The sequence below is a fragment of the Colossoma macropomum genome, unplaced genomic scaffold, assembly GCF_904425465.1.
Source record: "Colossoma macropomum unplaced genomic scaffold, Colossoma_macropomum, whole genome shotgun sequence".
NCBI lineage: Eukaryota > Metazoa > Chordata > Actinopteri > Characiformes > Serrasalmidae > Colossoma > Colossoma macropomum.
In genome coordinates this window covers 2,874,089-2,891,854 of record NW_023494809.1, presented here as the reverse complement: position 1 = coordinate 2,891,854, position 17,766 = coordinate 2,874,089, and the positions used below count along the sequence as shown (strand labels likewise).

The 17,766-nt window shown below is 39.5% G+C and overlaps 1 protein-coding gene across 2 annotated transcripts in view; it reads right to left on the bottom strand.

Moving 5' to 3' along the window:
- Positions 1 to 17,766, bottom strand: part of rundc3b (RUN domain containing 3b) — a 49,455-nt gene that overhangs the window by 20,650 nt on the left and 11,039 nt on the right. For both annotated transcript variants that reach the window (XM_036558391.1, XM_036558393.1), the window contains exon 2: positions 4,909 to 5,024. In XM_036558391.1, coding sequence (XP_036414284.1) covers positions 4,909 to 5,024 — 116 coding nt within the window. The remainder of the gene's footprint in view (positions 1 to 4,908; positions 5,025 to 17,766) is intronic.

Genomic DNA, 17,766 nt, shown 5'->3' with positions numbered 1-17,766 from the left:
AGAGAGAGGGGGGAAAGAACAAAAATACAGATTAAAGAAAGACCTAGGAGAGGGAGGTCTGAGAATTTAGGCTAGGGTCCTGGACGGCCTCTGATTCACACTAGAAAGCAGAAAGTATTGATGGATGTATATGTCAGGGAGAGGAGGTAGGGAGATGGTGTGGAAACATGACATTGTATTTACATGTTGTCCTTAACACTGTGTGAACATTTCACGACAAATGGACCAAAAGAAAAGGCTCAGATTTAGTTAAAGCTATTTTATCAAACATTTAGTTAAGAAATGTTTTTTTTTTGTCTTTCTCCTATAAAATGTAGTCGTATGCAAAAGTTTGTGGTCAAATTACATGTGAAAAAAGTAAATGTGCACTAAAATGTGCCATATTTAAGTGTATTCTCTGTAGAGAATGTGTTAAATTACTTTCACCCAGAAAATCAACTAAATATGTCATTTCACCAGGGGTGTTCAAACTTTTGCATACAACTGTATTCTCCCTTAGAACTGTTGAGCCAAGATTGAAAACTCTTGATATTCTAACATACACTGTGATAGTGTGACATGAAATCTTGACTGACCGAAGATGCATTTAAAGCGACAGTCTGGTGAAAATCAAGTTCATTCAGTTTTCACCTTTATCTCAAATGTAGGCAATCAACAAAGACATGTTTGGTGTCTGAGGTTTGCTTCATTAGCTTTGGACCTGGCAAATTTCAGGCTTTAAGGCTTCTACATAATTTTTTTGTTGGGGTTGGAGGGGGGGTGCAATTTTACCCAATTTTGACATGGTCAATTCCCACTAGCTATGTCTCCCCAGATCACATGATGCTACCAAGCTACAAGGGTGAAGGCTGGCACGGGCTTCCTCTAAGACACGTGAAGCATCACTGCATCTCTTCAAACTGCCACTAACATAATGTCATTGGACAGCTAAACACACTCGGAGGAGAGCGCTAACCGCCATTTCTGTTACATCAGCTAACAGACACCCGTGGTGGTTACCATCGCACAGAGAGTTGGGGAGAGGGAGGACAATGAGTGTGTTTACATGCAGTCAATAATCCGATAACTGCAGAACATCAGATTTTGTCAGTAATACGATCAACACGTTTACATGCACCTGAGTAAACAGATGATGGGAAACTCTGGGTCTACATGAGTCAGACAGTGATCAGATTTCTGCTTCGCAACCAGCCAATAGACTCACAGAAGAAGACGTCACATAAACACAGTGTAAAACTCAAACTTCACACCGCAGCTTTTTTAAAAAAACATCACGCCACTTAACCGAAAATATGAACTTAGATCATCTAGAAAATGAAGAATATTCAAGTCCTTCATTTCGTGTTTGGTTTCAGCACCGCTCCAAAAGTGCTGCTTCTCGCGACATCCACCGTCTGATCTTGTGCATGCGCAGACTGAGAAATCGGATAGAAATCGGAGTAAGAGTTCACATGCACTGAGAAATCTGATTACTGAGCTAAGATCCAGCCTCTTTATCGGATGTCTTAATCAGATTTCTAGATCGTAGTATGGTGTTTACGTGACCTTTTGAATAATCAGATAACTGCAGAAATCCGATTATGATCAGATTACTGATGTTATTGCATATTATTGATGATATTGCATGTATATCCACTCATTGCTACCCACCTAGAGAGACCAATTATGCTGTCTTGGACACTTAAGATATTAAGATTTGTCTATTTTATAGATAAACATGTGTCACACAGTGTCTGAAACCAAATGAGAAGGTCTATTTGAGATGGCCTAACAAATGAACCCACCGTGACTTGGGCATGCAGGTTGCTAATTCTTCTATTACTTGTTAGTCAGATTAGCCTTATAGCTCCAATGCAAAGCTAAAGATGCTAACTTAAGACATCAAACATGTCTTGGCTGATTGACTATATGGCCAATTGTACTGAGTTCAGCCACACACAATACTAAGAGGTGCATAAAATCAAGCACATAATCATGCAATGTCCACAGACAAACACTGCCAGTAGAATGGGTCATACTGAAAACTCCAGCTCAGTGACCTTACACATGACACCTTTGCCACAAGTCAATATTTGAAAGTTCTACCCTACTAGATCTGCCTCGATCAACTCTATGGGCCACTATTGTGAGATAAAAGTGCCTGGAAGAGACAACAGCTCAGCTCAGCTTAAGATCACCATGTGCAATGCTAAGCCTCGGCTGGAGTGGTGTAAAGCACACTGCCACTGGACTCTGGAGTAGTAGACATGTTTTCTCTGGAGTGATGCATCACACTTCCCCATCTGGTAGTCTGATGGGCGAATCTGGATTCGGCAGAACGCTCTCTACCGGAATGCATAGTGCAAACAGTAAAGTTTGGCGGAGGAGGGATAATGGTCCGGGGCTGTTATTTTTAGGGTTTGGGCTCGGCCCCTTAGTTCCAGTAAAGGTCGAATGCCCCTATGAGGTCCATAAAGACATCTTTTGACAAGTTTGGTGTGGAGGAACTCCAGTGGCCTGCACAGAGTCCCGAACTCAAGCCCCCTGGGATCAATGGGAACATCACTGCAAGCCAGGTCTTCTCATCCAACATCAATGCCTGACCTCACAAATGCTCTTTTGACTGAATGGTCACAAATTCCCAGAGACACAGTCCAAGACCTTATGGAAAGCCTTCACAGAAGACTAGAGGCTGTTATAGCCACTGAGGTGGGGGGGGGGGTACATATTAATGGCCATGATTTTGGAATAGGTTGTCTGACAAGCTCCTATAGGTTTGATGGTCAGGTGTCCACACACTTTTGGCCATATGGTGTGGCATCTGTTGACCTTCGATAGTGAAAACACAAAAAAGGGACAACCTGCAGACCAACACCTGTACAAAGCAACACACAACTCGAGTTACACGGAGAGCCTATGTAAGGTTCTGTCTGCATTTTTGCCAAGTCACTCACTGTATGCTGTGAGCCACCTGCCACCGGAGGGGAGATGAAATGAAATGAATGAGAAAGAGATTGAGACGGAGGGAAAGTGAGACGCAGCGCCTGGCTCTGCATGCATAATGCCCACATAATGCTAATGGCTTCCGCTCACAACTGTACCTCAGGTGGCTAATGACTTTTAATGGAAACTTCGGTTTGTTTACACTTTACATGCAGGGAAAACATTTTCCACTGCGAAAGTTTGCTCACCTAAATGTTCTGCAGTGAACGGTGGATGACAAATAACATGCACTAATAGGTAGAGACATTAGGATTACTTAGAAATGGATTTAGAGACGCATAATTACAGCTTTGCAGAACACTCAGCATCCGCTTGATTAGAAACAGCCACCTTGTGCTTTCACTCGCCAGTCACTTTGAGGACCACCTACCTTTTAGGTCCACTATATTGGTGTACTTACTGTAGCTCATGTGGACAGTTTCTGACCACAGGACCACCGTTGATCAGGTATAATTTAGGTGATGGATGATTCTCAGCACATCAGTGACACTGATGTTGAGAGTGGTCCACCACCTAAAATATCCAGCCAAGAGCAGCTCTGTGGTCAGAAACTGACCGATTGATGAAGGGGATGACTAACGAAAATCGTCCACCAACTTATGAGCTACAGTCTCTAACTGGAGCTACAAGGCAGGAGTTTCTACTGTACTTTGTCCATCTGTTTCTCTGCATACTTTGTTAGCCCCCTTTCACCCTGTTCTAATGGTCAGGACCCTCACAGGACCCTCACAGAGCAGGTACTATTTGGGTGGTGGATCATTCCTAGCACTGCAGTAACACTGATGTGGTGGTGGTGTGTTAGTGTGTGTTGCGCTGGTACGAGTGGATCAGACACAGCAGTGCTGCTGGAGTTTTTAAACACCTCAGTGTCACTGCTGGACTGAGAATAGTCCACCAACCAAAAACATCCAGCCAACAGCGTCCTGTGGGCAGCATCGTGTGACCACTGATGATGAACTAGAGGACGACCAACTCAAACTGTGCAGCAAGGCAGATGAGCTATCGTCTCTGACTTTACATCTACTAGGTGGACTGACAAGGTATGAGTGTCTAATAGAGTGGACAGTGAGTGGACACAGTGTTTAAAAACTCCAGCAGCACTGCTGTGTCTGATCCACTCGTACCAGCGCAACACACACTAACTCGCCGCCACCACGACAGTATCTCTGCAGTGGTGAGAATGATCCACCACCCAAATAATTCCTGCTCTGTGGTGGTCCTGTGAGGGGTCCTGACCATTGAAGAACAGAGTAAAATGGGAGTAACAGATGGACTACAGACTGTAATTGCAGTGCTCCTATATGATTAATGGACCTAATTAAATGGACAATTTCACAGTCTCACATTCACAGTGAATGATGTATCTAAGACTTCTAATCATGCTATGTTAGTTAGTTAATCTAATGCATAAGGCCTTCAGTTCAGCTCCTGAAGGACTAACCTATGGCAAAGCTTGCTTGGCTGTATCTACAAAGATACCAGGCACCAACCAGCAATCTGACCGGACAATTTTACGTCGGGCGTTTCAAGATTTTAATTTTGTTTCCAGCCAAACTTTAACAATGAAAGAATGAGAAGAATATTACTGCAATACTTGTGTTTATAAACACACAAATACAACCAGCAAACAAGCATGATGATTTTATTAAGTAATGAATGAAACAAATACTGACATGTATTTTTAGTTGACAGAATTCATCAAGCAACATATCCTGTAATACCCCAATGAGAACGTGGAATGGGGGAGAGGAGAAGGAGGGGTAAAGCAATACAATACATAAGCAATATTAAGTTGAAAAACAATAAAATAACAATAATAATGTCCTCTAAAATGAGTAAAAAAAAACAAACAAACAAAAAAAAAAAAAACACAATATGCCCCATTTTCTGTGTGCTTTATATGATACAAGCTTAAAATAGTCCTACCTTTGAGCCGATGGCTGAGTATCTGCTCCAGAATAGAGACGAAGTTGATGAATTCAGGAGACGTGTCATCTATAGTCTCAAAACAGGAGCGATCGATCAGCGTTTTCACCGAGAACCTGCAGAAACACATCAGCCATGTTCTCATTTGAAGGAAATTGAATGCAGCTACAACATAGTAATTCCTAGTGTTCTGGAATGAAGTTGAACGTGATGCGTTCTAGAGCATGTGTCAGGCTCCAGTCCTAACAGGTCAAAACACTGCAGACTTCAGCACACTGCCTCATTAAACACACCTGACTCAGCTCTTCAGCTAATTAACAAGGCCTTCATGAACTGAGTTCAGAGTGTTACATGAGGGTAAACGCTAAACTCCACAGCACTTTGGCCTGGAACGTCCCCAGTTTGACCTGCCTGTTCTAGAGCCATAACAATATACATTAGTCTTCAAAAGTTTGGAAGCACTAATCATAAACAATTATTATTTTATTAAAGAATAACTTAAGTAGTGATCACTGAAATATTATAATCTGGGAATGCGCTGAAATTTCGGCTACCCAAAATTTTCAGCCGAAAAAAAAATGGTTGAAAGAGGAAAAAAAGCTGAATATTTCAACAGAAAAAAAGCAAAAGATTAAATAAAAAATTTGACACTTTATGGTGGACAAATTAAAAATAGCATTTTAATTGATAATGAAAATGAGGAAAACTGATTGTATTAAAAAAAACAAAAAAACAAGAACAGACATGTTCAAACAGTTTGAGCAGCAAATGATCAACAGTGAAACACAAACACAGTCATCTGTAACTGCGTGCTATATGATTTTTAACTTACATGCTTAGCATTACCTGATTTATTGCAAATTCTTCCATGGAAATCACAAACAATACAGTAACTCAATATCTTTTTGGTAATTAACTTTTTTTACCCCTTTTTTTAACTCTAAACGTGCGCGTTCATTAGAGCCTGTGGACCCCCTGCTGGAGAAACTTCAGACTGCTAAGTGGGAGTTCCAAGGCCACATCCACATGCTTTACATATTAAACAATGAGGTGTTCTTCATCGTTATGGCAGAGATGCTCTGGAATTCAGCTTTAGATGCCTTTGGCAAACCAAGAAGTATTTTCATAATTTTATATTTAACATTATTTAGCAAGCTGTTTAAATTTAAATAAATTTAGGCCATCTAGTTCCTAATAGGGTGATTATTAGATGAAAGCATAAATAATATGGTTACAAAATATATATATATTATATATATATATATATATATATATATATATATATATATATATATATACACACACACACACACACACACACACACACACACACACACACACACACACACACGTTTGCTGATACACAAAATGTTGCAAAAATCTACAATCTATGTTTTTCCATAACTATACATTTATGCATAAAAATAATTAAATAAGTAACATTTCCTTAGTTGTCCTTAGTTGTAGATTGTGGGAAAGTTGGGAAAGCCAAAGGGACACAAGTTGCAACATGAAATAACAAGGAAAAACAATTTTCTGATCAATAAACCAAACACTGTGTGACAAAAGCTTTTTTGCAGGAAAATACATCATTATATAATAAAGAACTATCACCTACATTTTTCATTGTAAAAGTAATTTTATTGTATCACTTACAATAAGATATGGAGATCAAAATATCACATCAGCTGCTCCCAAACAAACATGAAGGTAAACACAGTGAGACAATACTGGAGAAAGTCTGACTGAACTCCTGCTTCATTTTAAACTTGGGGGAGGTAAACAACACTTTGGAACAGACAAAGCCAGACGGTCTTTAAAAATAGATAAGGAAGAACAGTGGTCTCATCACACTCCTATTCTAGTGACCACATAGTCCAGGGAGCAGCTGGAGCTCATGAATCAGGTTCCAAAACAGCTCGGCCATACCTCATTACCTTTCACAGCTTTAGTCCAGGAACAGATCACTCACTGAAGACCAGAGAGGCTTCGCTCAGACAAGCATACAATTATAATCTTTCACTTGAAGGGTAAACAGCAGTTTATTATGTTTTATCAGATCCATTTCTGATTTAGACTGTGTTTATATGCCAGTATAGCGGGGTGTGATGATATTTTCAGGTTTGATACGATTTTTAAAGTCAAGATTCGATTTTCAATGACGAAATAAGCCCCCAAAATTCACATGCACTTAATAATCCAATAACTGCAGAAAATCAGATTTTGTCAGTAATCTGATTAACATAGGTAATCAGATAATGGGAAACTCCGGGTCTACATGCGACAGACAGTAATCAGATTTCTGCTTTACCACGAGCCAATTAACTCACAGAAGACGACGAGATGTAAACATAGTATAAAACTCAAACTTCATGCCGCAGCTATGCTGCGCCATTTTACCTGAAAATTTGCATTATCTAGAAGATGAATATTTAATATTTAAATCGTTCATTTCACGTTTGGTTTCAGCGCAGCTCCAAAAGTGTTTTGCTGCCTCTCACAGCAAAGCTGTTTGCTTATTTCCGGTACCGCCCTCTGTTCTCGCGCACGCGCAGACTGTGAAATCCGAAAGAAATCAGAGTAAGAGTTCACATGAACTGAGAAATCAGATTACTGAGCTAAAATCCAGCTCCCTTTATCAGATTTCTAGATCGGAGTATGGTGTTTACGTGACCATTTGAACAATCAGATAACGGCAGAAATCCAATTATGATCGCATTACTGAGTGCATGTAAATGCACTCAGTGTGGGTGTGTACATGGCATAAGCCCCACCCACTTTCCTGCCCATTCTGCTCTGACAGGATGCAGCCAGATACATAGTTTCGATCACTGACAGTGATTTCCACGACTGACAGCAAATGAGAGGCGCCTGGAAGAGACAGATGGACAGATAACAATAGTTTTAAATCTCCATACACTGTTCATTTCGTTCAGTACTGTAATGAAATCCTTAAGCACCATAGGTCATCTGAAGGTGTTTCCCCAAAAAGGGGTATTCAAAAAAGCAGGATTTCTCAGTAAGCTGGATCATTTTAACCAGTTCTCTGATAGGAATGTCTCCAGTCTCTCATCCTAATGTACATGCTTGACTGTGGACTCAAGTTATCAGGCTTACTGAGAAATCTTGCTTTGTTGCCTCCAGAAGCCTGAAGATCCTGAAGTCACTGTGCAGCATCACAGAGATCTGCTGATCATACTGAGTTTTATGTTTGTGAAAATTATCAACACGAACAACATTATCACTTTGCCTAAGATAAACATCATGTCCTTCTGGCTGGATTTCCTTTACAGCTCTCAGTAATTTAATAGCTGAAAAAGAAATGAGTAATATAATGCAGAGAGTCAGATGAGGTGAACGGAGGTGCAGGTAATTTAAACAGGAAGAGAACCGAGGCAGTAAAGTACAAAAAAAAAACAGTCCGGCAATTAAAAATAAAAAAATCCAAACCAGAGCGGAGCAAACAGGAATACAAGAAGGTTCAGTGATGCATACGCAGAAACAGCAAGTCTGAGGGTGAGGCTATGTCTGCTTAGAGGTTTAAATTGTTATAGCAGCACTGGAGCAAAAGGCCAGTGTTGCTAACAAGTAACTGAAGGGTCATCCTTATGTTCAGATGGGCGCATGTTCCTCTGGCCCTTTATTGTCTCACTGAAGTATATAGGGAAAAAAAAAAAACTATATTTGCAGGCCTCTATGTCCCCCACGCCCAGGTGTTCTCTCTTTGTAATTTTGGAAACAGCCTTATATTCTCAGGGTCCTATGGTCTCTCCTTTAAATTCCCTAGGAAACAACTCCATGTTCCCATGCTGCCTCAATCATGTTTTTTCAAGTTCTTCAGGAGCAGAATTTGCCCAAATGTCATTGTGACATTAAAAACAGAGTTTAGAGTTTATCTCACACACATCAGCAAATCCATCAGTGTGTGAATCACTTCTAATCTTAATACACATAAAATAAAAAACAAAACAAAACACAGTAAGAAGAACGAAGCTGAAGTTGGCCTCCTATTTCGCCAGCTTCTTGTTTGAGTTTTCCCGTTCCACCTTAAATGGTGCAGCAGTCACTTTCTGGTGCCTGAAGCTGCACCATTTAAGGTGGAACGGGAAAATTCAAACAAGAAGTTGGCAAATAAGAAGCGCTTCGTGTAAGAAGGTGCTAATATTAATCTAGTATGAATATCTACACGACTTAAGGAATGCTATAACTCACCCAGCTACAAAGCCTGTAAGTAAATAACTACTACATAAAGTTAAGATCCTCTGAATAGACTATTAAATGAAATAAGCTTCATATAAACCAGAGGAAAACTATCACATCAACAGATTCTCTGTGCTTCACCAACCACACGACCATATCTACATAAACATCACACAGTCATGAGTGTGGATCGCTGCGTTCCCTCCATTATATAATCCTGTCCCGCTTTCTGAGAGCAATATTCTTGAAATAGTGTAATTTTGGACAGTATCTTTCTTAAACTGCTGCTCTGTAATGGTACTGAATGCAGCCCAGCAGTGATGTTGACCTCCCTAAAATGGCGGTGCCGTTGACGTGCCTGGCTGGACCCAACGCGGCATCTAGGTATGTATATCCATGGTCTCACTTCTGAAAGAACTATTTGCATTACAAACTTTGCTTAGATAATTAGCGCACCGAGGCTGGCTTCCCTGTGGAAAAAACAGTACAGACCAGTATACATCCCATGCTGGTCTAAGCCGGTTTATGCTGGTCTGGAACTGGTTTAGCTGGTCGCCAGTTCGACCCACATATCAGTATCCAAAAGACAACATATGCTGGTTTTGCTAGCAGGGTTAGCTAAGGGCAAGTGCATTTCTATTGAAATATTGGTTCCTTATAGTTCCTCTTAGGTTCTTGGGAACACTGGGCACTGGCAACATAGGTATGCTCCCGTAATGGAGGATTCTGACCCAAAAATTAGGCATGCAGTTTGCACAGTGCTAAATCATCACATATTTGCCTCAAACGATCACATTGTTAAGTAAATTACAAAGTCAACTAATGTTCCATACTCCTGTGAGGTTTCTGACATTGTAGAAAATACTGTTATCTATAAAAAGGACAAAAGGTATGTTGAACTGATAAAAATGTTAGCAGCAGCCATTTTTAAGCCTGAATTTTGCCTCAATGTCAATTTTATGAGCTTATTAGATTTTATAGGTTTTTATTACTTACTAGTTATATCAGCCTTAGAGCTCCAGTGCATCGCTGTATCTCTTACACAAGATGGAAATTACGTAAATTTGATTAATAACAAAATAGCTTGGTCCAGATTTGAGTCACAATTCTAGACCGAGAGTTGATGAAAAAACGTCTACAACTTATATTTGTTTTTCTTAACTGAAACATTTTATCAAAAGAAACTGCCTTTGTAATTGGACATTCTTTCAGAGTGAAAAGTGCAAGATCTTTGAGCTAGTTGAGTATTTTCTCTTAACAACAGGGGGTGGTGGACAAGGGAGGTAAAAATAATATTATATTTGCCCAGATTTCATCGTGATCTGATTGGCGGTTTGTGCACAGTGATGTACTTAAAACTTTTTAGAGGCAGGCAAATGCCATTACATGTTGATGTAAAGGGAAAAACAAGACATCTGTCTTTTAAATGATACAATGATTAATCAGGCTTAATATGACCAGGTGCCTGAATGCAGACAGGTCCATGTGTTTAATATGAGGTGTCTTTTTAAGCAATGGCTCAAAAATCTAGGAGACCATGTCTATAGGTCTGAAACATCAAGACCGATTAGAAGACAGAGGGAAGCAGTTTTACTGTGAATGAGCAGAACGTCAGCAGCTTTTGCCAGTCCACATCAATCTTTCTCCATTTTCCCTCGTTTCTCTCTCTCTCTCTCCCTCTCTCTCTCTCTCTCTCTCTCACACACACACACCTTCACTTGGACAGAGAACCTAAACCCTCCAGGTCACCAGGTAATGACACATTCAGTATGGCCAAAGTGGACTAATGGGCAGACAACCAAGTGGACAAATTTTGGTCAGGAAAAAAGCAGAATTTTCCATGACATCCAAAACAGGCCTTCATAGACCTCTAATTTCAGGCCCAAGCGCATTTCTTCTATGAAAAAAATGGATGGCATTTTTTCTGAACATTGAAAATCACTGCTACTGTGTCCTGTCACAAAATGTTTCAAACCTTCTGTACATGTATGATGGTAAAATCTGGAAAATCTGAAAAAATATGTTTTCTTTGGGGACTATTCTGCCCTTATGCCGTGAATGGATTAACAACACATTTAGGCCTTTATCAGAGAACTATCATAAAACAATGTCTCAGACATCAGGCAGCATATTTATAATCATTTCATGTAACAGCTTTTTGTGACAGAACTGTTAGAGTTATTAAAGTCTTCAGACGTCTGGTTCCCATCACCACCACTGTGAAGAAATCTTTTTATTTTATTTTATTAAGTTTCTCTAGAACAAAGCAGTTCACACCAAACCACACCAAAATTGGTGGAGTTTCGCTTTAACATAATAGTTTGGTGAAAAGTTAAATTTACACAGTTTTCCGTTTTTAAAAATTTTGGTGTCACATATTTGCTTTTTTAGATTTACATTGGAGCTACAAGGCTAATGTAGCTAACAAGTAAGCTTATATCTTTCAGTTAGCATCATGCTAACTGCATGCTAATCATTACGGGACAGAAACATAGCTAAAACAGTTGTATCAGCATTTGTCTATTTTTACTCTACTAAAAAGATCCTATTTAGAATAGTGATGCCTGAATCCTTGACTCCACTCGGTTTTAACCAAGATAACCCGAGAGCCAGTGAAAGTGGGATACAGTAGATATTTTACTTATTAAAAGTCATATTTTACAAAAAACATATTTTACTCATTTTTGTGTAGCTACAGATTAAAGTGATAAATTCATAGATTATACAAAGTAATAATCAGGTAGCTGGACAAATGATTACAGCTGATTAATGTTTCAACACATCTTACCATCAGAATTCATATAAATTCACATATTTCATATATGAGACCATTGAAGGGACCTCAGGCTTCAAGGAGACTGAAACTCAGAGAAACTCAAGTCATAATTCTACAAAAAATAAACAGTTGAATGTTATCTTGTTCCTCTTTTCACAAGGCTGGCTTATTCGCCAGTTTCTTTTAAATTTACCATTCCACCTTAAAATTATGCAGCAGCTACCTTGGTGAACAGCAGAAGTGTGTAACTGCAGCACCATTTAAGGTGGAACAGAAAATTTGAATAAGCTAAAAAATTAAATAAATAAATAATTCATTCCATGCTGGTCTAAGATGGATTATGGTTTGGTGTTGGTTTAGCTGGTCACCCAGCATGGTCATCCAAAACACAATATATGCCAGTTTGGCTAGTGACCAGCTATGCTTGAGAGGTATGCAGTTAGCACAATGCTAATTGACAAGGTATACACTTCTAATACTTGTTAGCTACATTAGCCTTGTACCTCAAGCGTAAAACTAAAGAAAAAGACTTCAGTTATTAAACATTTCTTCGCTGATCGACTACATTTAAAGTCAGACGAAAAGCATACATTTCATTTTTTTGCCAAACTATGATTTCAACAGTGCAGCAAAATGCAGAGCTAGATGTAGCATAAGCTGCTGCTATTGAGACAAACAGCGTGTGGGTGTTTATAGAGGGACACCTTCATAACACTTGAAAGCAGAAAATGGGTTTGAAGAGGAGATCAATGTGCCAGCATCAGTAAACAGGGACAAGCACATTTTGGCATTTGCTCAACTATTCACCAACAGTAATGAATTCACTCAGAAAACTCCAAAAACACCAGACACATACATTTTTCCAGAGGTATATCAAAAAGGACATACTTTTATGAATCCATTTTATCCTCAGAGGGGAAATTAATGCATCATTTCAGACCTTTTGCACCGCCTGTCTCCATCAGATATAATTACAGTGTGAAATGAACATCTTTTTTTATCACTAACAATCTTTTCTCTTTGCTTTTTTTAGAGGACTCCTGCGTGCATCAGCATTCAGGAGCCAGGATATGGAGTGACATTTCATAGCTAATTTCTTCTGACATTTCCCTTTCTCCAAATCAAAAACAAAACATAAAAAGGGGCCAAAAATGCGCCTCTCTGTCCAAGCTTTCAAAGTTACAAAGAACAACTGCTCCAACAGAAAGTGAAGTGAAGCTATACACGCATTAAATAAAAGCTCATGTTCAGTCAAACATATTGATTCAGGTGAAATGCCTGATGTTTAGAGCTGTGTTTATATGTACTCATTTACATTTACAGCATTTGGCAGACGCTCTTATCCAGAGTGACTTACAATATGATAATTTTACACAGGTAGGTGAAGGTAGTGTTAGGAGTCTTGCCCAAGGACTCTTATTGGTACAGTGTATGGTGCTGCCCAAGCAGGGGACTGAACCACAGTCTACAGTGTAGAAGGCAGAGGTGTTTCCCACTACACCATACACCATGTACTCACATTTCTGTGTGTGATTAGCTACATCTGTATGTGTATGTGCTTGTGCATGCCCACATATTTGAATCCTTGTGGGGACCGAATGTTTCTGGAACAAAGTAAAAAATGAATATTTTGACATTGCGGATACATCACAAGCAAAAGGGACCCTTCCGTTCACTCGGAAATACAACATGGTACAGAGGAAAATAACTTCTGATTTATCTTGACTTTTAGTAATTTTAAGTTTTGTTTTTTTTTCCCCCCTAACACTGTATGACATACTGTTATCTATCAAAACGGACAAAAGTAGCTGGGTCATTCTACAGAAATGTCCACTTTTTTATCCATAGGAGTCACTGGTGTTACCGATCGTCATTGGTGTTCCACGTAAGAAAGGTAACACCAGTGACATTTTAATGAAAAATGCATTTTACAAAATGGCTGCTACAGAGCATCAAACCACATGTTGTCTATCATGTAATATACACTAAAATATGAAATTTAATCCATTTGTATTGTGTTTGCACAATTACCTAAGAATAAAGTCGGTCACACCAGTGACTCCAGCTAAAAGCTTCATATGAAATCATGAGCTAAATGAGAAAATCTCTGATAACTGAAAGACACATAGACTCATAGATCTTCAGAAAATAGGTAAAAGGAAGTCAAGTGATGTCATCAGTGTGATTTTTATTTCAAAATAAGAGATATTTTTTGTCACGCAGTAACACCAGTGACACGACTCCTGGGGAACTTTCATTATACATTTTATTTATTTGTGTTTTTTGTTTTCTTTATGTCATTTAAATCATGTATTTCAAAGTCACATATACATTATCGCAGTTAAAATTGCAGAAAACCATGTTTTTTACCTCAAAATATGGCTCTTTACACCTGTTGACTGTGAGGTTGAGCTCTTCTGTGGTGCTTGGAATTCTATATAATTGATTTAAAAACCAGTATAGCAGAATTCATGGCTCAAGAAGCTGTAATTGTTAAAATAATTTGTTTTATTTTAAAACATAAATAAATTGTAACCCTAACATGTTTTTCAGGTGTAATATATCTGTAAATGTTAGGAACACAAAAATGTACATTTCCATAGAATGACTCAGCCAACACAGCTAAAAACAGTAGTAGCAGCCTGAATTCTGTCTGTAACAATGTCACACAGTGTCAGAAACCGCATAAGCAAGTCTATTAGAGATTACTTAACACCTCAACACAGTTTGAATTGAGTGTGTGAATTAGGCCTGCTGTATGGTAAGTGGACCTGATAAAATGGACAATGAGTGTAAAAACAAAGAGCTGTTTTTAATGAAGTAGCTGATCAGTGTATATGTACCTGAAAAACACTGGACATTACCATTGGCCCTTTTTTTGGATGTATTTCCATCTACAATGGTGCTGTCCAAATCACAGGTTTCTTTCAGCTCACAGAATGGAGCAGTCCTCCAAAAGTGGTCAACCACTCTGTCGATGCATGAACACCATGAAAAGATGCAGTCAGTGACTCACTACATGTGTCTGGGGAAGCAAATGTTTGTTTCTACTCTGATGCTGAATTTGGCTGAATTGGCTTTGGACTCTAAATTTGGCTGATGCTGTACGATACAGGGAGATTCAGAAAGCTGGTTGGAACGGATGACAGCTAATATTTTTGAGTTAATAAAGTAAAAAAGGGACGGTTCTTCAGAAGATTAAACCAAGTGTTTAAATGGGCTACATCTTCAATTGGTATCTTCAACCGACAATGTAAATAATAATAAATTCCATGAAAATGAATGCAGTATATGGACCGTTCAGAATCTAGGAAAAATCACATTTGTCGTGACAAAAAGGAAAAGTATAAGAAGAAGTAAAAGAGGCCTACTTTCACAAGTTCCTGTTGTTTACTGCCTCGAACATTGCAGAATGCAATCGACTGCAAGAACAGAAAAACATTTCCACTCTTTCAAAAAAGGGACTGTTTTTCAGATGTAGATAAACCCAGTTTTTAAATGGACTACATCCCCAATTGGGATTGTCCACTGACAATCCTTTTAGGAGTCTAGGGCTAAACTAGAAGACCAGTTCTTAAAGGGCCCACATTATGGACTTCCTTTTTCTTTAAACAAATAAAAAGTAAACATGGATAATGTTTCAAAATGTGCCATTTACTCGACAGTCCATACAACAACTAAGCAGCAAAAACTAACCATTTTAAACTCATTAAGGTTCTGTATACACAGGACGCCCAAATCAGTCCCAAGTGATAAGGAGTGTTGTTACTGCATGTTTCAGTGCAGCCTGCTTTTTAAATGAGGCAAAATACAAAGCAGCCAATCAGAACACAGTCACTTACAGATCACTGCTGTCGGAAGAAAACCTCGCATCTCCAAAATGGTAACTTTACAGGAGAAGGAAAAAACATACTCTACTTTTAATGTAAGTCAATGGAACCAGACTTTTTTCCAAGTCATTTTGGGCCGTTTCTTTTGTCCGTTCTTCATGAAATTTACACCCAATGTAAGGCATTTAGGCATTTTCAAAATATGTCAAAAACTGAAAAACGACAAAAATGGAGATTCAGGCCTGACAGTGAAAACTGCTATAAGTAGTGGGGGAAAATGTTGACTACAGGCCCTTTAGAATCAAAGTCAAATCATAATCGTCTTCACAAAAAGGAAACATATAGAAGTTTATCACTTCCTAAAACAACAAATGTCCCCAACTACTTTCACAAGTTCCTGTTTTTTTTTTTACTGACTAGAACATTGCAGAATGCGATCTACTGAAACAGAAAAACACTTCTCTACCAAAAAGCAATTTTCACCCCTGAAAGCACTGCGCACTGGAGAAACAGAACAACAACAACAACAACACATCTGATTTCTGTGGAACTTCATTTCACCCTCACTCACCTTCAGACATAACACCCACCCGTCTCAGTCATCAAGTCTTTTGGGGAAAGCAGCCTGTGAATAGCCTTTGTAAAACCGTGTTGACTAGTGGCCTATACAATGAGAGGCTCCTGCTGGGTCGCCCATGGGTGTCTGACATTAGTGGGTATTTAGGCTGGCACCATGCCACGCTGGCTTTTCCCACTTCAAAGATGCTCGACGTGGCATTGCGTCACATGGCTGAACCTCTAACTATAACCTATAAACTATTCCAAACTGTGCCATTTACATAGCGTCTTATCAAAGACTCACTTATACAGCCTTATTCCTTTCAGTACTTTTACAATGATTGTGTTTATTTCTGACGACAGGTCACTCTTAGATGTGACCTGAACCATCCATCCAGGTTTCTGATTCCTTTGTTCACAATAGCTACACTCCCCACCATATTTACACACGTCAATGTCTTTTCCAAGGTCAAGTGGTCCGTCACCCAAAAATATCCAGCCAAGAGCAACTCAGTGGTCATAAACTGACCGCTGATGAAGGGCTATTCCAGGGGTCACCAATCTTATCTGCAGAGAGCCTGTGTGGCTCCAGATTTTCATCCCAAACAAGCAGGAGCACAGCTCATTTAACTAATCAACTGTTTGTAGACTGAGAGCAACCGATTAAACAAATGGAGCCACACTGACTCTTTTGTGGATAACACTGGTGACCCCTGCACTAAAGGATGGCTAATACAAACTGTGCATCAACGGCTAGAAGAAAGGTAGAAAATTTGGGTTTCTAATAAAGTGGCCAGCTTCAAAACCGGCTTCTGATGGGTCTGAATAACTCCAGCTTGTTTCTTCAAAGAAGTTGTTTTTAAACACCCCAGCATCACTGCTGGACTGAGAACAGTCCACCAACCAAAAATATCCAGCCAACAGCGTCCTGTGACCACTGATGAAGGACTAGAGGATGACGAACACAAACTGTGCAGCAGCAGATGAGCTATCGTCTCTGACTTTACATCTACAAGGTGGACTGACAAGGTAGGAGTGTCTAATAGAGTGGACAGTGAGTGGACACAGTGTTTAAAAACTCCAGCAGCACTGCTGTGTCTGATCCACTCGTACCAGCACAACAGACACTAACACACCACCACCACCACCACATCAGTGTTACTGCAGTGCTGAGAATGATCCACCACCCAAACAGTACCTGCTCTGTGAGGGTCCATGGGGGTCCTGACCGCTGAAGAACAAGGTAAAAGGGGGCTAACAAAGTATCAGAGAAACAGACGGACTACAGTCTGTAACTGTAGAACTACAAAGTGCACCTATATAGTAAGTGGAGCTGATAAAATGGACAATGAGCATAGAAACAAGGAGGTGGTCATAATGTTATGCCTGATCGGTGTAGATTCACTCACATATTCACACCTAGGGGCAATTTAGCATGTCCAACTGGCCTGACTGCATGTCTTTGGGCTGTGGGAGGAAACCAGAGCACTCGGA